We start from the raw sequence: 22,803 nt of genomic DNA, 5'->3' as shown, positions 1-22,803 counted from the left end.
GATCGGAATTTTAATCCAACACACACAATGTAATGCTTTACAAATATTACCCTGAGAGTTCTAAATATCAAATATACACTCTTTGGTAATTACTTTGATATTGGGTTCTTCAGTCACCCAGCTTTCTGTCTAGTAACTACAAATGGAGCGAGAAACTGCAATCAATAAATCTGAAAGCATCTAGCTGAAGGCACATATTATAGATTTGTAACCTCAAAGACTGTCCCAATTAAGATACACAACTGCAAATACGATGTTAAGTGTTAGTTTTCAGCTGAACACAGTAACAAATTTGCTTTGATAACACTGTTCTGCATCATTAGCTTTGATTAACGGCAAAAGAAATCTGTGAGGAATCACATTATCTGAGGCAAAAATATTTCAATTTTAACTATATATTATGCATTATTAATAAAAAAAGCCATCAGGACTGCTGCCTTACTTGGACTGTGACCTGTTGAGAATGCATTCCTTCCAGACACGGTGAACCATATGATTGTGAAATTTTGGAGTAATCTTGCCTGATTTCTTTGGACTGTGCACACTGACTGTCCCCTCCTGTACAGCTGAATGGCTGATACTGCTCTGAGAGCATCCACTTTCTCCTGCAACACAAATTAAGCATTAATGTTATAGCTGTTCTTAATATTCACATTTGATATTTTTTATTGAAAAGACTTTCCCTCTTACGAGGCTGCTGAGTACGTAGATCTTCACATTCACTAGAAAATGCTTAAACATCATTACAAAAGACTGACTAAAGTACATTTCAAAGCAACACCTGCCTTTCAGGTAACAAAGATGGCACTAGGTTATAGCAGGTACTTGTGCAATAGGTGTGCAAGTACTGCACTTCACGTGAGATAATACACTGTGCTGCTTAAACAGAGATAGTTCAGATAGCCCCCTACAGCCTTGTACTGAATCACTAAGAAATAGTGTGGATAAAGACTTGTTTCACAATTATCCTGGATGTTAAACTTGTATTTATATAGTCTTTGGTGAGCTGCTTTAAAGACTAAATTTATTATAATATGGATGGTTCTATAAAGCATCTATTAAGAAAACCAATAATTTATGTGGCCTATTTCAAAGCAAGAATCAGTTCTTTATACTCAAGATAAAACCTCACTGAAGAAATGAATGGCTTAATGTGCTGCTCTTTGTAATATGCTTGGACTGAAATACCAGAATCAAAACTTGCTTTGGTAAAATCCTACAGCTGAGATATATACTACTACAGAAACTGTTCAACACTTGATCATTAGCACATACTATTAACAGAGCATGTGATGTTCTCAGTAGTTCTGTATGATTGATTATCAAAGGAGTAACAAGGGAAGATATTACTTCACCATGTTAATAGCCTGAAAACTCTGATTTACATTCCGTACTTCATTTCTTTCTGTATGTGATGCAGAAACCTTACCAGCTTGTGTATAAGCAGATGTTTCTTTTTCAACTATGAAATACGATTTTGTCGGAGATAAACTGAAATCTTAATGCAGCCATCTTTACAAAATCGAACTACAACAGTAGAGGGAGCTTTAGGTTCATTTGGCCTGGAAGCTGAGAAACACTACGCTCTGCTCTGGATGGAAAAGTAAGTAAGGATATGCTGCATTTTAACAAGGTCAAATCAGTGTACAGAACACTTCGTCCTTTTGCCTGACGCAATTTAAGAAGCCTTAAGAATGAAACACTGAGAGGATTCACTGCTATACATCACTGCATCCAACAAGGTAATTCCACGGATTTCTGTTAGGTGACTTTCAAAATATAACATTTAAAATTGTGCACAAGCTGCCTAACCCTGTATGTTCTTCAATTCTTCATGCTTATTTTTTCCTCCAGTTAGACCTCTTTGTGTAAGGAATTCTAATTAAAAAAAGAGGCAGTCAAAACCATAAATCCCCAGACATACTGAGGTTTGTGGCTCTAACAATTTATTTCACTGGCTTTCAAATGTTCTACAACACTATGAACTTGACAGATGATAAAAAAAACCCAAACAGGTCAAAACTTCAAAATTAGCAGTTCTGTCCTCTTCGGGGGAGGGTGGGGAGGAATGTGTGTATATAAACAAACATAATGTGTACACATACACATCACATATGTCAATAGTAGGACAGTTAGAACTTCCGGGGAGCGGGGGGAAGTTTAATGGAAAGAGAAGGACAGGAGGTATGAGAGGATAACCAAGGAGCTACTACAGCTTTCACATTACAGTTGAGCGCAAAAAAAAATTTTCCAAAGTTCTTTAACATTTTTATCCTATACAGTGCAGCAATGCACAACATAACATGAAACAGAACTTCACAGCAGGCAAAACCATTTTGTTCTCATACACTGACACTCATTTCGATCCATGAAAATCACTGACAAAATACTGGAACACACATGAATAATTATGTTATGTAATGGTATAAATACTGGAGGATACAACCAGCCACCCACCAGAGGTTACTTCACTATCCCTACTGTGCAGTTGTTTCTACACATGAAAAATGCCATTCACTAGTTTTAGTAGCAATTTGTTTCATTACATACTTTAGACACAATCATGGAATATATGGTTGAAAGAGACCTGAAGAGATCATCTAGTCCATCCCCTGCTTCAAAGCTGCATCAACATACTTGACTAACCTGTTCTTTAAAAACAAACCAACCAACCTCCAAAACCCCTCAATAACCCACGCAGATCTCTCTGCTAATGGAAATGCTGTAACTTCCCACTAGTCAATTTACTCTAATTCTTCATTATCCTTCCACAGATAAAAGTTTTTCCTCTTGTCTAACCTAGTTTTCCTTTGCTCCAGTTTAGGTTCATTACATATTGGTTGCAAAGAAAAGATTTTCTTTTTTCTCCTTTTATGTCTCTGAAGACTCTTACACCCGTGCTTCCTTCAAATTTTTCTTCTCTAGACTAAACAACCTCAGTTCTTTCCATCTTTTCCTGTAAGTCCCATTTGCAAAATCTATAATCATTCACACTGCACTTCCCTGGATGCCATCCAATTTGTCCACATCTTCTAAGTGTTCAAAACTGGACATGGTACTACAGCCACAGTTTTACTAGTATGGGGCAGAACTGAAGTATTATTCACATGCTTCAAACTAATCCAGTTTATGTATCCCATTTACTGACTCCGAATTGCGTGACACATATTTCCAATCCATTTCCCCAATTTCTCTATTTAAAATGGTGTGTGATATAATACAAAGGAATCCTTTTATTGTTCGCTGGAGAGGAACACCCCTCTGATACAATTTCGTATCAGCCTCAAACAATAGCAGAGATCAAACAGAAACTGTGACTTCCAGATTGGACAACACAAACACCTTTTAGATACTAGTAATTTACAAATATTGTAAAATAAAATCTCCCCTTGTGATATTGTTTCAGGGACAATAATGTCTAAAAGGCAATAGAATAGCACATTAAAATATGCATCGGTACCTTGACAGAGATTTGTTATTTAGAAGTTGATTGTCTTGCTTCAGTTAGTTACTAATAAGCTTTTTGCTTATTTTAACTATCAGTTGCCTTGAAAAACACTGTTCAAAGTGAATTTGAATCTCACATTCTATATTATTAGCAGTAAATACTAAATATTTGATTGTCTTCATATACAGGCACTGTTGATGGACAACTGAATGCAGACAAGCACTTCCATGGCAAAGAAACCAACAATTATTACTTTTTTTTGGCTTTGCATCAAGATTGATCCTCTTGATGCGAAACTGTCTAATAAAGGCTACGTGGGCTTGGTAGCTCCTTAGACCTCAGTGAGAGTACAACAAGGATTATCTCCAACTGGCTGCACAGCCTCACAGAAACCTGTAGGAACTTCATGTCTTCAACACTTCTATTGCTCTGTATAGTTTGGTAAGCACTAACGAACAAGTTCTAAAAAAGTACAAGTTCAAGCAGAAGGTTGCTCAGTGGTGAGGGGTCTTTAATGATTTTGCGAATTTGAGTCAAGTCAAGGAATCTTCCGTGATCTGAGAACTCCAATTCCAAATAACAGACATTTGCAAAGCATAAAACATGGCAGTACTTGCAAAATTATTACTAACAAAGGTTACAAAGACAGGCTAAGAAAGCTGGGGGAGGAATCTTACCAGTGTATAAAAATACTTGACAGGGAGAATAGAGAGGATATAACTAGTGCTATCTGGTGAAAGGATAAGAGGCGATGGGCACAAATTCACATACAGGAAATGCCATATAAACATAACAAAGAACTTTTTACTGTGAAAGTGGTCAGCCATTGGAACAGGTTGCCCAGAATGGTTGTGGAGTCTCTGTCCCTTGAGACATTCAAAACGTGACTGGACAATGCTCTGAGCAACCTCCTCTACCTGACCCTGCTTTGAGCAGAAGAGTTGGGTAAGACAATCTCCAGAGGTCCCTTTCCAAGCTCAACTATCTTGTAATTCTGTTAGTAACTGGCAAGTCTGCAAAGAGCAAGTTCAGAAGACAATCTACACAGAAAAAAATAATCAGTTATAAATGTGACTTCAAAACATTTTTTTGAGGAAAAAATTAAATCACTGAATTTCTTTTTTCTGTATCAGGTTTGGTTTTTTTTTTTTTTTTACTTTATTATCTTAGAAGTTTGCACTCAACAGATTTTTGACCTCTCTGTTCCTTAGTTTTCATTTGAAATTGCAGTCCTGAATTTGTTACAGCATAACCACACTGACAGCAACTAATCTTAAGGTCTTGTCTGTATTCCAGATGGCGACAGGTTACAGATATTTATTTTCATGGCTGAAGAGCAACAGGATATACATATTCATTTCAGTGAAGGAAGATACTAAGGATTCAGTACACCACATATCAAGCATTTGGATGGCTTCTGAGATTTGAACTACTATGGATCCAAATACTGGAAAGAGGCATACTCTACCCTGACAAAACACATTAAATCACTAGCAAATATAAGGCAGCACTCCATTTGCTGTGTGCCTACCGTGCAAGCCTACGTCAGACTTCATTTGGGAGGCCCAGCTCTGTCTTACCAGTTCCACAGGCTTATGCATTTATTTTGAATGGCCCTTAATTAAAACCGAACTGTGTTGGGCATAAAACAGTAGCTAGCATTTGCAAATTTTTTATTAATGAATGCTTAATTAAGTGCTGCGTTTCTAGCTCTTTACAAAAACAGCTACATACTCTTGAACATTCACTGTATTCTTGTACCGTAATGACTCAACACCCTCCTCCCATCCCAACACAAGAAAGCTAACACTTCATAAAGACTGGCAAAATCTGTCTAAAGCACTGCCAGAATCCAGGCTCGCAGGTATTGTGCAGATATAGCTGCACAAACACACACAGTTATAGAAAACAGAGTTTAACTGAATTCACAAAGTGTTGTTTAAATTGTGTCCTCTTCAGACGTGTTTGAAGTATTGGGTTTCACCTACCACAGAAAAGTCCTCTCCTAACTTTCAGTCTATTGCCTGTCATTAATCTGCTACTGTTCACACACTTAGCCTTACTTATCACAAGCTATGCAAAAACAAAAGGCTGAGTCCAGCCTCTTAAATTCATTACTTACCCATAATGGCCTGCTCTGGAGAAGTGGGTGGAGTGAGTGGCATCCCACAGGTACTAGCAGGATCTTTCACGCTTCCAAGCCCCTGGTGTCCCACATTTATATGGCCTCCAGTATTGGCAGTGTTCTGTGACATGGGGATGTCACTCTGGGAGATGAGAACAAAGGCTGAAGGATATACCATCCTTACACCACCTACAAAGAAACAGAAAACCAAAAGTCTTAAATACACCTGATAATATTCGCAGCCCTAGCTACTTCAACTTGTTTTCAATGTCAATTAGACAAAACTTACTACCCGAAATAGAAAGAGCTAAGGAATTTCACATACTAATATACATCCAACTCCCTGTAACAAGTACAGGGCTGACACAAGTAGCTTGATACTGCAAATAATAGCATGTGGGATACAGGGAGTACAGAAGCTTGAGGCAAGATAACTAGTCAGATGTTCCAGTGTCAAGAGAGCTACAAGAGAAGATAGGAAAATTATAATGGCTGTTTCTGATTAATTAGATTTTTTTTTTCCCTAAAAATCACACAGAGGAAAATAAACCTTCAGGCAGAATACTGAAACTTACCAACAATGACTTCAACTGCCACAGGGAAATCGTTGTCATATCCCAACTCTTCTTCCTCTTTCATGCCTTCTTTTTTCTTCAGCACCATAGGGTAAAAATACTGCCATTCCTCCATCAGTTTACGAGTTGCTGGGTCTGACATCTTGTATGACTGGCCCGTGAGTGTACCATTTAAACCATAAGGACTCACCAAAACTGTAAAGTAAGAAACAACAGCCCCTACAGTATGTATATTGCAGCTATGTACCAGCCAGTCTGCCTCTAGTTTGAGTCAGTTCATTTGCATGCCGATCTAAGGATCTGTCTTCAGGGGAAAGCTACTGCAAAGTCAGGTAAGGCTATACATTCAAAGCTGTGTTACACTGCACTAGCTTCCTTTACAGCCATCCTTACTGAGCTAAAAATGGACCTTTTTGCAGTTTAGTTTAATAATTTTCACAATGAACTAATCTAAGTGTACTGAAGCAGCACGCACTATAGCAAAAGGATGACCGTACGTGGAAGTAACAGAGGACAGATATTCAACAACAGGGTTTTTACCGGGAACATACAGTACCAGAGACGTCCCAGCATTAAAAACGATAGAGATAACGATACATGAAGGTGACTAGTCATGACAAACAAGGAGAACTAGTTGCTCAACAACAGGTATTCCCATTCAGAATCAGTTTTGCTTTTAGTCATATTTAATTTGAGAGAGGAATGGATTTAGCTCACTGAAATAAAACTTCCTATGACTTAAGTGTCTGAGTCTCTATCAAAACTTTATATATATAGAAACAAAAATAATAAAGCTTCTATAAATTAACATCCCTATAAAATGGGCATTTTATAAGTCTCTAGGTGTTTCTTTACTGTATGTTTCATTTTATAAAGACTTCTTGCTTTAATTGCTTTGAAATTCTGATTTCAGATTGTAGTAAAGACAGTATAATTCAGCGACTCAAATATGTTTAAATTTTTTTGATGTAGAGCATTGCACCACAATTGCATCATGCATTTGATAAGCCAATAACGTAATTCTATAAAATTCTAATTTCTTGCACTGACAAATAAATAGTTGCAGATACTTCCAGTTTTTCATTGTTTCTGATACATTTTCATAGACACCCCCTTTCTCTTTTTTTTTAAAACTAAAAGCCAAAACAGTGGGCAATCTATGAATGAAAAGTACTCCTGAATTAGATAAGCTTAGTATTTGTATTCATGTAGCATAGAAGTTACAGACTGTAGCCCAGTGGACACCATGTAAGAAAATCAAATCAGTGTGCTCACTTTCTTTAATAGTAAGTCTTTTTAAACAAAAATGATTAATTTCTTTGTTTTATTTATTATATGCACATAGCTTTAAAAGCAACATTAATGAATAGAAAGCTCTGGAAAATTCCTGTATTGTTTATGGCTGGCTATATATAGTGTTGAAGTCCTAACATTTTCCCTTACATCCACAACTTCCTGAACAGAAATTTAACCCATTTGAAGAGTTACTCAATCTTACTTTATTCCCCTCTGAAGATAACAGCCCCAGGAGCAAAGTCCCTACCACACAGAAGTGAGGTGAAGTACACAGAGCTCCAAATCCAGCTCACTTACCTTGGAATGGTGACGCTGAGGACTGGGCCATATGGATATGCTCTTCATTGATCAGGTAGATTGGCTGGTGTTGAGCAATCTCCACACTCGTGCACACATTGCTTTCCCCATGAAGAAAGAATGTGAAGGCACACGACAAATGTTCACTGGAGGCGGGGGGAGACAAATGAGAAACAGATTTATTAGCATGTTAATGAACTCATAGGAGATAGCAATTCCATAGCCTTAGAGGCCAAATACATATTCCTGTTTTGCTGCTTGCAACTACTGAATACAACAGGTTCACTGACTGATTGATAACCATATACAACAGAATGACCTGTCACTAGATGACTATTTGACAATGTTGGCAATTATCTCGAAGATTTTTCCTACTTATTTCAAGTAATAAGATCATTAAAACAAATAGGATTTTAACCAGGATTCAAGCTGAAAAAGCAGGGGTCCCCAGAAATTCTTCAAAATTCACTTTGTATTGTGTTCTAGCTGGAAAGCAATAAAAAAGGAATAGGAAAGCTGTTTGTCTAACACCTCATGAGAATCTCCATTAAGAAAATAAAGGCACATGAGTATTTAAAAAAGTTGACAATGGTTTAAGATGAACTATTGATTTGCCACTGACGATTAAACTTAATTTGATGTGAATGGCATTCAAAATGTTCCCACTTTACCCATAGAATGACCTCCCATCCTAGCTAACTATTTGCTTAAATATTCCTTGACACAAAGCTGCAGGAAAAAAGAAAACAAAACACATTTCATGCTTTTTATCATCATTTTAATGAAGTAAAAATTTACAGAGCTAAAGTGGTAATTATGCAGCAATTTTTCTGTCCAATACAATAGCTGCACATAGTTTTAGAGCTGTTGGCTTTGGCACTAGATCAGCCATAATGTAAGCAGTATTTTTAAGACAGCTCTTCACTACCTTCACCAAAAAGAAATAACACAGGCAACTATAATAATTTCACTTTAGTATTTAAGTCAATCAACTTCTCTACTACTGTCAGCTATTTTTAAACAAAGGCACTGATGGTCTAGAATAGGAAACTGTTTTAATCTCACTAAACCTCTGAATGATTCTACACATCATGTAGAACAACTTTTCATCCTGTACTACAGGTTACTCTTCTGTGACCCTCAAATATTACCGCAAAAAAACCCTGAAGAAAACAGTCAGCTAAGAAAAACCTGGAAAGGAAAGGTTACTCAAATGACAGATAACAAGTAAATTTCCTTGGTGCCATCACCTTGTATTCAGAAGTACTTTGTAGCAATAATTTAATTCTATGAAATAAAAGGTTTCAATAGGTTTCCATTTTCACAAGGCAAAGGAAGTTCACTATCATCAGTGTTGTGAAAATTGATCATTAATTTACATGGGGAGGGAGGTATTCCAGGTATTTCTATCCAGCTATCTTGCCCCAACAAGAAAAACAAATAAATTCATTTAACAATAATAAAAAAGAATAATGGATTTTGGCACATAAAGAAATAGAAAAGTAACAGCAAAGCCCAATTATTTAACCAAAACCCATTAGTTTCCTTACTAATAGGATGATAGTCCTTAATACAAAAAAGGTCTTAATAAATTTTAAAAATGATAAATCTGGTCTAAGATCAAGCAGGGATAATCTCTGCAAAGAGTTCAGCATGCAGCAGGTCAGCCTTTCTAAAGCAGGGAGCAAAGCTATTTGTAAAGTAGTCATTTTCAACTCCTGTCTTGGGATATTACACAGAAATCCTCCTGATTCTGCAAGCTTCCTACAGTGTTTGACTGTGAAAGTCTTGCTTGTCTTCTATTGAACTGAAGAAAAAAATAGCCTTCTGGGACCACACAGGGACTCTTTCAAGACTCGTGCAAAGCGGTCTGGCACGAACAAATCACGTGCAATCTTCTGCAACATTCACAACTATCCATAAACACTGAGAATAAGAAATTGTCAAAATCAGAGTTTAAAAGACAGAAGATTCATTTGTTTTTGCAGGGAAGGGAATGCATGCCGTTAACTTTTTCAACCTAGAATCAGCTAACACCAAAATTAATCATTAAGTTCAGAAAATTAAATAGCCTCGGAGTAAAAGTGTATACAACTAATTAAAGGAAAAAAAGATCTACAAATACAGTGGGAGCTATTTTACTTTTCTGCAAAAGTGACAGATTAATAGCAATGAGTATTACTACTCATGACCAGCAATAAATACTTCATTAGTGAAAAAGGGATCATTTCTAACACTGGATCCAAAGCAAATCGCACTCAGCTACAGAAAGAGAAGCAACAGATCTCAGTCACTCAGGTTTTCCTTTTCTTCAGACCACAGCTAACAAGTCCTTGTGGTATGAAGCACTCTGTGCTGAGCCAGTAAGCCCCAGCTGCTCTGCGCACATCCAGCACCAAGCGTTCCTTCCTGTTCCCCTCCCAGGGCGGTCTGACAGTGCTTTGCAAGAGAAGAGTGTTACATGAATTTGATGCTCCCTCTGGTGCCAGTCACTGCTATAAGCTCAGCTTTCAAGGCTAAAAATAACAAAGATCAAGGCCTGGGGACTTCCTACATTCCTAATAAGCTTCTGGCAGATTCAGAGTAAAATGTTTACTTTAGTAACAAATAAGAATTTTATTTCAAGAAAATAGCGTCACCACACTCTGATGTATTCCACTCAGGCATGTGCATCCCAGCCTCCTGACGCTCCTGTCTTTAGTACATTTCACACAATTCCTTAAATACCAGGCTGCAGAAATCACTCTCGCTACAAATGTGTGTGAGACAGATCTCCAAATAAAATTGAAGTAGAAGAAAATTTACCAAGCTAAAAACAGTCAGCCCTCAGAAGCAGAGTGAGCACTGAGGCTTTACTTTTAACTACTACTTAGCTGTAGCACTACAATGTGCCTCAAGACCTACATACTTGAGACTAAAGCTCTAAAATACATCAATTGTTCAGGTCCTCACTAGTCTTCCAACAGTGTTTTATCAACATCCAGTTTTCGTAACATATCTACCACTCCTTGTGCCAATAAAGGTACCATAAAAAAGCTAACCATAAACTGCAGAGGAAACTAAAGTTTCTAAAAACGTTAAGCACCATGTTCGGACAGATTTTTGCTTTATTTTATGTAAATTTATTTCAACCCAGTTCAAAAACTAAAGCTGACAGGCTTTTGAGAATCCACTCTACTACCTCTCCAGATTTGAAAACTCACTCATTTCTGTACTCTTTTCTTATCTCTCTGACATTCAAAGTATCAGAAACCCCCAGAGAGGCTTGTGAAACAGCTTCCAAACTATTTTCCCTGCTCTACAGATTCTGCTGGAATACCTTGAGCTGTCAATTTATACCTGCGCAGAACAAGTACAATAATCACAAATACTACCAATTTTGAATACCTGCATTATACATTTACTTTGCACCTATTAATGAATTATGCAAGGAACAAAATTAGCTTCGGAATCATGTTTTTGAGCCTATACTGCTACCCAGAAAAAAGGAAGAAGGGACAAAGTCTCTTCAGGCGTAAGTGTGAAAGCAAGGTGACCAGCCTGAGCAAGCCACCAGACATTCCTGATCCTTACGAGGGGAGCACAATGTGCCACATATTCCCTACAAGTTCCAAATGAGAAACCTGAATCAGACTGAAGCATCTAATGCATTAAAAAAAAAACAACCAACAAACAAAACCAAAAAACAAACAGTTGGGAGTATTTAAAATTATTTATGGCTTGGGCATAATATAAAATGAAAGTGCTTAGCCACGCACCCATGAACTTAGTATGAAATATATTTCAGGATGGATTATTACAGCTACCTACCATTTAGGGTTTGAGGTTTTTTTTTAATTTCTTCCTTTCCTTGTTTTTTTCCAGGCATACAAACAGTGCCACCAGAGACAGTAGTAACTGCAGCAGTTTTGCATCAGCAAGTTTAAACACAAACTTAAGCAATACCTATTTTTTTTATCCTATTCTATAAAAAATTAGAAACATTTAAAAAGAATGTAAATCTGTAACTGTACTCTTGTCACACTACGCAGGAATTCTTGTCCCTTTTTTACAGGTACCTTTTCAGAAACCTTTCTTTCCTTTACAGGTGACTGATGGCTGTCTCAGTCAGGACATTATCTACCAAAATAGAATATACAGAACACAAATAGAATATATGTTACTTCCATCTATACCTGCATTAAGGCCAAGATCTGAAAAACGCACTGTGGTCTTGAACCAGCAGAACACTTGAGCATATACTTTCAGGAGTATTTCTACTATGTTCACTGAGAGAGACTTAAATGCTAAAATTACAGTAATTGTTTAAATAAAAGGCTTCCATTAATAGAAATACAAAGAAAACAAATAATAATCACTCCCCAATTACACAGTGACAAATATTCCATGCTATTTTCCTTGATTTTGTCATCTTTCTTGATGTTTAGATCCCTAGCTTTTACGAGCAAGTAAATCAATAAGGAAAAGCCCCCAAAAAGAAATAGCAATGTCATATAATCTGCTGCCAAAAAAGAAATCACCTATGTCCTTCTCCTAAGTATTGAAGGTAACTTTTTTCCTCTATAACACAGAAAAACTTTCATATAAAGAGCATTTACATCAATCAAACCCTCAATTTGGCACCAAATCACCTGCAACTGACAACAACTGTCTTTCAGATCTTTCCTGTGCGATCTTCATTACCTTAAATAACCTCCGAGTTCCTAAAAATGTAACTGAATACCTTGTCAATGTAATATTCAGAACCACCCATAAACTTTATGAATGCCAATCCCTCAGTTACTCTAAATTACTTAAAGGAAATAACACTACATTAAATTTACTTATACATAAAAATCGTATGAGGATTATGAAAACATGACTATGTTTAAACTACACAACATCGGCAGAGAAAGGAGAATATCTGACAGATTCAGATATTTTTTCCATTTGTTAGCAGGTTTATATAAATACACAGTGGAAACTGCACTAGTCTGCATTCAAACTTTAAAGAGATTATTTCCATACAAATAATGTCGATGACAAAAATGCCAACGTATTACAATTCACAACTGAGCTTTGCATGTATGTACTAAATGCACACAAAGTAGAACTGTACCTCATAAAACATTTCAAAATACCTTATTTTGGATGACAAATGTGGAAATCAATTACTTCAGGAAAATGGTAATAAAAACCTACCAACAACAATTACTTTGGGACTGGGGGGGGGAGCACCATGAAGAATCTACTAAAAAAACTTAAAAGAACATCACAATTTTTTTTCTTATTGGAGGGATATTCTAAAAATAGTTTTATGATATCAATTTTATCATTATTATTTCAATGATTTTTAATCACTCACTGAAAAGTGTTTCTATATTTTGAAAAACACTTGCTGCTGTGCAGCAGTTTCTAAGCTAGGTTCCATTCCAAACACTGCAACCTACTTACACACCCAGAGAACGCAATGGGAAACAGATGCCAATACTGACGCTAAAGGTTACTTAGAAGAATGTGGTGAAAATTTGCGAATCCTGTATTTGTAAACATTCATCCTGTTTTTAGAACAATTTCAAGGATGAGGATTTTTAAAGTACTTCTTTCTCTACAGATGTGCCTGAGCTCCCTTTCCCTGCCACCAGGCTGCTGGCAAAGTCATTTCTCTCCTTTAGTTTATAAGGAGTTGTCCATAAAGCCACTGATGGTGTACAATTAATCACGTTTTATGATCAGTGAGAGTAAATTAATAGCCCAGTATGAAAATTACTTTTTTTAAAATAGTCTGGAAATAAATATCCTCAGTGAAGTCTGAATTCAAACAAGTTCCCAGAACAGCCACAGACAGAATGCATTGGGAAGACAGAAGAAAGGCTGCCTGCTTTGATCTGAGAGACGTCAGACCCTCTGTTCCAATGCATAGTGACCTGCGCCTTCTCCTTAAACGAGAGAAACTAGGCACTCTCACACTGCCCATATCTCCAGTACATTTCTCTAGGACACATGATGATCCAATTTAGGAACTACAGGGACCTGCCAGGCAGGGGTGTTAGCAGAAAAACCTTCTTCATGTACACCAAGAGAGCAGAAAAGGACCTAGAGCTGAGACTTCATTAACAGCAGCAAATAAAAAAGGCCAGGACCTATTTTCTGGCCCTTAGGGGAAATAGCATGTTCATATGATAAAACCTCTTCATCCCCCAAAGGGGGGCATCATCCACAATGATTTACTGGAAATGATCCTTGGCCGTGCTATCCCCAGAACGTCTCCTGGGCATTGCCTTGGAAGAGTGCTAGCTGCCACTGCTCAAAGCCGAGTAGGGAGCACGCAACAGTAAAGCGGTTTGGATGACAGCACACCAGTTCTTGAGATCATGACCCATCTGCTCTAATAAGTAGTGTAGATACAGTCTGAGAGGCAAAACATTTATGTGGCATTTCTCATGCTTGCAAGTAATCCATAACATGCTCTCTGCCTACCAGATGGAATCTGAATGCTGCTCAAGCTGAAATTAGACGAAGTTAGTTATTCAGAAGTACAACTTCAGTAGTTCGTAATATACATTCAAGAAACATGGCATAATTAGTAACAGTTTTTGCAGAAACCACAACTAAACCAAAAAGGAAAGCATTTCCAGACATGAGACAATTCCAGTTTTCTGGATGCAACAGCCTTCCAACAAATGGTAGGCAGCACAAAGCTGACCACATTTCTGTACGAGGCATGAAACTCACACAGTTGGTTTCTCTGTGCTATGGCCTCAGATGCAGGCCCACACTCAAATATGTGAAACAGCAACCTAGAGCCTATTTCGTGCTCTGTAAACTCCATCTGTTGGCCACTGCTAACTGAAGACCTGCTGCCCAGCTGCATCCAACACATGATGTGTTACAGCTGGAGAGAGGGCTGTGGCACTGAACTGCAGCAGTCCCTGCAGTAGGAGCTCGTTTGAAGGCTAACGAAGACCCAGCTGAAACCATGCGCGGCAGCCATTTCACCGTATCACAGGACTCAAAATGTCTTTTCTTCATATGACACACACTGTTGTCTCATGAACAAGGGAAACTGATACTGTAAGAAACCTGGTTTCAGTGTGAAAACAATCTGTGTTTCTGTAGCTGTTTCTGCCCAAAGTCACAATTTTTTTGTAAGTCAGAGAACAGGAATACAGAAGAGCAAGTTTCAGATTAAATCATATTGCTTTGGCAATTACTCCTTTTGTTGTTTCTTTTTCTCCCCCCTGAAAAAAAAACAAACAACACAACAAAAAACCCAAGCCAAAATAAAACAAACAACAACAAAAAAACCCCAACACACACAAACCAAAAAAACCCCAAACATGGGGAGGGGAAGAGAACATCAGTTTCCAGAACTACCCAGGGCTTTTAACGATTGTATTTTTTAAGTCAGTATGTTGTCTCATATATGCCGTTGGATTTTTTTTTCTTTTATTAAATGTATGAGATGCACACACTGAAACTTGGTATAAATATTAATTACCTTTAGTGTTTTTCCAGTGGTGAAGTACTAAGATAACAGTTGCACAATGCAGCAAGCATTTAGATAACATTATCTAAACGCTTTCTGTGTTACAGACTTACTATCTCAACACTTCCTCAGTTGTCACCAACAAAACCTCTTGCCAAGGCTAATACATGCCTCACTGTGGAGATTCCCTGATCCCATCTGTAACAACCATCTATTCTTTTTCTCTGTATAAATGTGTGCACAAGATGACCTGAGAGCCTGGAGGGACACTGGTGTTTATACTTCAAATGGATACATCAATCTGTAGCATGACAGGGCTAACAGCAGTACAAACACCTCCAAGAAGTCAAGGGGAAAGTGCTGCACATCACATCAGCTAACATTTTGAGGAGTAATTATATCACATTGTCTCTATGTACAAGACCCATGTCAACTCTTTGGTAGAGGAAAAGTTACGTACAATGTGCATAATCTTTAATATGAACACAGTACAAACGGCTCTGCATTTTCTGCACTGGCTGTTAATGATGCCTTAGATGAAGATGGTTCCATCTTTGGTTTTTTTAATGACCATAATAAAGATGGACTGCACTGTATACAGAACAACGTAAGAGGCCTTACACACTGTAAGTAAATTACACTGTGACAGCACTCAAGCTTAGGAAGACAGAAGTTTTCACTTTAGAAAAGAAGATCACTGAGCCTTTGCCACATGTTTTCTGCAGGGAGGAACATGTCCTACAGCAAGAGCTATCTCGTTCTTTCCCTGAAACCTATACCTATAAAGAAATATGCATATTTTCCCAAGACGTTAATGCAGTGTTTAATATTTGTTTGTTTTTTTTATTAATGGACTATTTAAAATGTCTAAGTAGTTCCTTCCACACATGGGCACTGCGAGATTTTCTTCCATGTACAACTGAAGTAGCAGTTTTATTCCTGGAATCCTCAGTGAAATACTACACCCATGATAGGTGAAAACCTCCCATAATTACTCACAATAAACCCCTTATTTTTCCATATTAGTGTTGCATGTTGAACATGGAAATTTATTGATTTATTACTAGCTGCACATGTATATATAATGTGGCTTGTCAAAATACGCTGTTCTAATCTAAAATTTGCTTCTCATTATTTTTAAGATGAAGCAATTTCTAGACTGTTGATGGTCAAAGAAATAATCCAAAGTAACACAACATCCCTGAATAATTAAATTACACAGCGGGCTGCCGTGACCACTGCAACATTTATTTTTTTTCTCCACATCCATGGACAAATCCTGTTTTTCATATCAGCTAATACCAAAGGCAACATGGAGTAAGAAGGAAGGCTGAAAGCCCCTGGATCAAGGATAATATTTATCCTCATACCATATACGCAGGAATATGGGACAATGACAGATGGCACAAAAAGGTTGGTCAATACATCCGCTAACATAAAAATTAATCAGTTAAAATCAGAGTATGGCAATGCAGGGGTTCTGTTTAGTTAACGCTTCCTGACTAGAAGCCCAGCCCATTCAAAACAACTTTACACGATTCCTGCTCTGCAAATGGGACATGATTCATCTCTCTAACAGGATGCAACCTGCAGATCAAGCTACAGGAATCCAAACAGTACTACTCAATAGGTGAAGATTATGTGCATCTTCCTAGTAATACTTAAGACTTAGAAACATTTCAGGCACTTCAGGTTAGAAAATAGACTGTCTGCAGACAAGAGTAGATAAACAGAGTAACAGCTTTCCTCTAACAGAATTTCAGCTCACTTAAAAATTGTATGTGCTAAATCATTATTTTTTTATAAAATCCAGTTTCTGCTAAATCTAATCAATATCAGATAAAATTGGGAGGATGGGGGGAAGAGGTCTTACGGATCTATGAAATAAAATTTCTGCAATGAGATTTCAACCAGCATTCTCCCCTTAGCAGTAGGTAAGTGATGCAGTAGGCACTATACCACAATGTATAGCTCGAGGCACTTATGATTATTGAACACTTTTTGGTTTTTTACATATGTGTTACACTTAAGAATACTGCTGATTTAGAACTACAACTATTTTGAATTATTTAAAATATCAGTACCAAAAAATGATTCTGCCAGTTTGTCTTGTTCATTATGAATATAAATTCCTTTTGATAAGACACTGGATCATATCCTATTTAGGAAATAAAGAAGTTGCTGTGACTGTATCTATTATAATACAGGATATAGGCTTTACAATAAAATATAAAAGCACACCAAAAAAGAAACATGAAGGCTGTTACAGGTATATTCAGGTTAAAGCTGAAATAAACACACATTTTTCACTGGAAGCTCTGAGCTTCACATACATGTCCTTAAGAAAAATCAAGAATTTGCTCGTATCTGTACCAGTATTATCAGTTATTGTAAACTGTAAATAAAATAAAAAAACAAATGCCCCCAAAACACTTTAAACTAGCTGGTAATAAGAACAAAATGAATGAAAATTAACCAGAAAATTGTCAGAGATGATGCAATCTTTCTTGCTTTAGCATACTCAAAATACCAACATCAGGAAAAACTGCATATAAAGTTTCTAAACTCACTGCTCGTCACCATTCTGACACCACTCTCTCCTTGTCTGAATCACTGTGTTTTCCAAGTCTTTGTAATGGACTTCTTTGGAAAATTCATTTCCACAGATAATCTAATACTCTTCAAAACAGGAATGCAGCCAGATAAGCACATATATTCAATGGGACACATAACTTATCCACAGCACATGAATAAGCTACATGTTAAGTTACATGTGGTATCTCCAAAAGCGCCCTCTTTTTCTTAGTCTTAGCATTTTATTAAATACCATACAGGCATAAAATCACCTCAGAACTGTCATGAGCAGTTGTGCTCTAGAGATCAGGACTGAAAAAAATCTTTTTGCATTTTACTAACCTAAACCTCAAGAACAAGTCTGACTGGCACTGATGGAAGTTTGCCAGCCGACTATTCCATTTTTTAAGCCTGAGGCATAAACTGACCTTTTCTTAACAGCTCAGTACTGCAAAGTTTAAACCCCGGGTCTCCTTAAATTTAAGCTTTCCTTGGTAATTTTATCACAGGTAATACAGCTATCAGTTACTTCGTCTCACAAAGTGATCTGGATTACAGTCACTGACTGGCACGGCTGCACAATGATTCACCTGCGGGTCACAGACCTATCTATACCTGAAGCTCTGGAAAAAGGAGGCTTCCCCTTACCCCCCATAAAGATGCTTCCAGCAGTCTTTATAGGTAAAAGTATCATCCCTTCCGTTAATATTGTCATGCTGCTCTCGAATTAGCAGCTGTTGCATGCTGGCAATCAGTGGGCTACTGAAATGTGGGCACCTATTCTGGCGGTCAGCCGTGCCATCCACACTCGGCCGGGCACCTTAACACTGAAAGCAGAGCCCTCTTAGCCCTTGGGGGAAGGGCGAGGGAAATGTTGAGAGGTTCGACATTTGATACATGACAGGCACTAGCCATCACACAGGTGATTATCATATAATAACTACATTCATTGAATTCTCTAGATTATAAGATCATTGTATATAAATCCTAAAAATGGGGCACAAAAATAACAAAACCTGAGACTTCATGAAAGAAAAGACAAATGTTTCCTACAATAATAAACCTGAATTTTTAAAGAGCATGCAGTCCTCTTTTTCATTGCTTTTTGACTAATTTCAGAAGCACTGGCATGGTAATATCAATCTATAGTAATTCACAAGTTAATAGATACTACAACTAATTTGCTCTATCTCAATTTCAATTACTTGTTCACTCAGTCACAAAGATGCTCTCCAGACATGCATGCAGGCTATGTCACCACAGTTAAGATACCAGACCACAAATACATAGCATACTTTTGACGTGTAAGTTATAAAAATAAAAACACAGCATATCAAAAGCCACCCCTCTTCTTAGCAAAGTCTCTGAACATACGTTTATTTTTGCTGTCTGCTAATGTAGGTTAATGCAGCCTTCTTCCCTTCACCCCCATGAAAGCTGAACGCTATTATCCAAAGTAACATTATATTAGATTAAGGCCATTCAGAAAGGATATTCTTGAAAAAATACGGCCAACTGACAGGGAAGAAGGGACATAAGCCCATACTTTGTTGTCATTAAGTTCACTGAAGATGAAATTACATTTATCAGTTTCATTCACAAAACAAGTACATCCACAGGGGGAAATGTGGTTACTTAGTTTCTTCAATACAATGAAGAAGAATATTATTGTCAAAACCTAAAATCTATTAATGCAGAGTTGACTTGTGTTTTCAAACAGCTGCTTGTCATGGGCACCTCAGGGGAAAAGTAGAAGTAATAACATTGTATCATGAGTTTCATATCATACATACACACAACCTTAAAAAGTCTAAAGTCATCAGGTATTAACCCCATGTACCCATCTCCCTGTATGAACCAATGTTTAGTTTTTCTGGCAGGTAAACTTCAGCGCTGGGAGCTTTCCACCGAGGAAGCTGCCATGCTCTTAGACCATGTAAACTAGGTAACTTCTGATCATCTTAGATCAATTTAAAAATAGCAACTGGAAACTGGATTTGCAACTGCTGGAAGACTATGTTCCTTTCTCTCCCAAACATATCTTCTGATACATTCACATGATCATAAACCTAAGATAATAACCCAGTGTTTAAATTATAGAATGTGAAGAGATATGAATCTCCATGGAGAGCTTTAATATTCCTAGGACTTGCAGCTAAACTTAGATTTGGCAGAAGGACAGCGTTACTGTAAAATTTTTGTCCCTGAATACCTTAGCTGAATTAGAATTTTTGAAAAATGAAACCACCCCCAACAAAACAAGAAAAACCAGAGCCACAAAGCAAAGCATATAAATCTACATTTGGTCATACTGCACACCTTGCTCAAGTACCATGGACTAAGTACATGATGTCCTTCACACTTCTATTAAAGAGCATCCAAGGTTTAATGAGTTGGACTCAGATTTTTAAGACACCTGAACCCCATTATTTTACAGCATGGTTTCAGAGACAATTTGTTATCCTTTGCTCTGTTGTCTGTAAAAGAGGCCACAAAAGATGTAAATACCCATTAATATACATTTAAATTTGTGCTGTAGGCCTGCTACCAGCTGTCCTTTAGGAGGATGGTTGCACAAAATTATTTCACGTGTCCATTATGCAGTATGATGACAATTAATGGAATAAATTTTATGATTCAAAACAACATTAAGCAACATGTAGAAAACACTAAAACCATGAAAAATGCATTAATTTATTCATTGCCATGCATTTGTGATCTTTCCACTTTCAGAGTACAGTTTAATTGACTAGTTTAGAGACCAATTAATCCCTTTACATTTAAGTCCATCACTGAATCCTCTCCAAATAATTTAGCTTCTACATGCTGACTCCCATTTGATGTCCCTGGTGAGTGAATGTAGTTGAAACAGGTGGCACACAAATTGCGTTTAGTAATACAGAAAGAACAGCATTAGCAGGGATATGAAGTATTAAAGAAAGACTCACAATTCAGTCAACCATATTTACTCCTCTATCCTCTTGTGCTCCAGCTCCCAATCATATCCTGAATGTTTTATTTTTTTAAAATGACAATTGCAGGTCCCAGATAATTATTTTAATTTTCATTAGTTTCTAGTCCTCACCTACCTACTGCTCCTCTCTTCCCTCAATATAGTTCTACAGGCTTTTCTCTGTCACCTTAGTCTTCTATCTTTCATATATTTAAGTTAATGTTAAATTGGCCGAAATTAATTCTAGAAGATAACATCTTGTTTAACCTCTTATTTCTGTACTTGAAAGCCCAAAATTTCAGGTTCTGTAATAACCATCCTCCTTCTAGGATTACTCCTCTGTAATCAGGTTTTCATTTCTGCTTGCCAAGCACACCTACCTAGTTTAACAAATTTAGTCGCACTGTATCGCTTCATATCACTTCACAGAGACCGTAACTTCATTTCTTTATGGAGGTCCAGGAAAATGGTATCAAAAATGAGAGATGGATCTCTCAGCCAAGGAAATAATTACTCAGATGGGTAACTGAGACATTGGACACCGTCCCAAACCTGCAAACTCCAGCAAGACAATCTTGGGTGGGGGGTGGGGATAAATTGAGGTTTTTGACTATTTAAACCACTCACAATCTCACCAATATTAGAATTGGATAGGACATGTTACTTTCCCACAAAATAACACATTGAAGGGTATCAGAATGAACATGACATTCTTCTGTTTACACAAAACTGTAACTCTGAAAATAAAGAAGTTCACCTCTTCTATAAGCTACTCAATTAAGCAAAGTTTGAAAAGAAATAGTATTTCCAATAAACTGTAGTTAAAACCATGTCCTGAAGCCACATGAAGCTCAGATAAAGAGACATTAAAGTAAAATACTATTACTTTACATCAGTCCAAGATTTGTTGTATTTTAAACATCCACATAGACATATGATAAACAAATTATCTGAAAACTAAAGAAAACATGTTCCAAGAACACAATTCAAGAGAAAGAAAATAACTGTTCTGTCATACCAAATGCAAGGCTTCCTATTTTCAGTTCTACCAAGTAACTTTATAATATAAATTATTTCCTCCTTAGTTTTTCCCTTGAGAACAAGTTTCTCTCTGAAACTGCTGCTAAAATGGAAAAAAAAACCCCGAAACCCACAACCAACCAGAAACAAACCACCACCAAACACACACACAGTTCTGCGCTGAGAAGTATTTTATAGAAACACCTGGCATACCAGTTATGTGCCTTTACAAGAACGAACTACAAATCCTGCTGCACAGTATGCTTAACCAAACAAAAAGCTCTCGTGAACAGCACCCATTCATGCTGGGACAGTGAAACAAAATGCCCATCAAAAGAAAGGAAAAAGAGTATCATTTATTCATCCTCAGTCTTTTGTTATGACAAACCATTACTGATTTCTCCATTCTGAGACATGTGAGAACTTTGTGTAAACCTTAAGTAGGCTTAGTCTCTTTAAAACCCAGCTCCTGTGTCTTGGCCTATATTGCCATCTCTACTGCTGACTCAGGATCTCTGCCAGTTCAAACAATTCCTTAGGCAGGAATGTGCTGTAACATCAGTTTTGTACTGAATTCTCACCCACGTAGAGAAATGAAATGGTTGAAACTTCATAGACTAGTTCTGTGATGGCACACGTTTGCTTGCAAGAGAGAAACAACGCTGTTCAAAATGACTATAAACAAAAAATGAAAACAAAATTAAAGACATTAAGAGATGTCTTGGTCTATTAATTACCACGCAGAAAGCACACTGCTCTTGCACACGTATAGGCACTGTGTGCAGAGACCTACATACATATAATTCTGAGCTTCAGTGGATAATGCAAACACAGGGAAAAAAGACGCAGTTTGCTCTGATCTTCAAACCAGCCTCACCAGATAAAGTACTGAAAAGGATTCTAAATGAAAGGAAAAGCTGAACTCCATGAACCATATGTGCAAGCTACTATAAGGTAAAGTAGCTATACTTACACTTACCTCTGAAGTGTTTAGATTGCACAAGGTTCACAAAACTTGCCTGAAACCCCCTAAGACTTCATTATTTC

General features: G+C 37.2%; 1 protein-coding gene across 2 annotated transcripts in view; it reads right to left on the bottom strand.

Moving 5' to 3' along the window:
- The window catches only part of MED13L (mediator complex subunit 13L), a 203,300-nt gene that overhangs the window by 48,865 nt on the left and 131,632 nt on the right, over positions 1-22,803 (bottom strand). For both annotated transcript variants that reach the window (XM_056326727.1, XM_056326726.1), the window contains exons 5-8: positions 7,742-7,887; positions 6,149-6,343; positions 5,571-5,762; positions 443-605 (exon numbers count right to left, since the gene is read on the bottom strand). In XM_056326727.1, the coding sequence (XP_056182702.1) occupies positions 443-605; positions 5,571-5,762; positions 6,149-6,343; positions 7,742-7,887 (696 nt within the window). The remainder of the gene's footprint in view (positions 1-442; positions 606-5,570; positions 5,763-6,148; positions 6,344-7,741; positions 7,888-22,803) is intronic.

Source organism: Falco biarmicus, chromosome 1, assembly GCF_023638135.1.
Source record: "Falco biarmicus isolate bFalBia1 chromosome 1, bFalBia1.pri, whole genome shotgun sequence".
Classification (NCBI taxonomy): Eukaryota; Metazoa; Chordata; class Aves; order Falconiformes; family Falconidae; genus Falco; species Falco biarmicus.
This window is presented reverse-complemented; position numbering and strand designations above follow the sequence as displayed.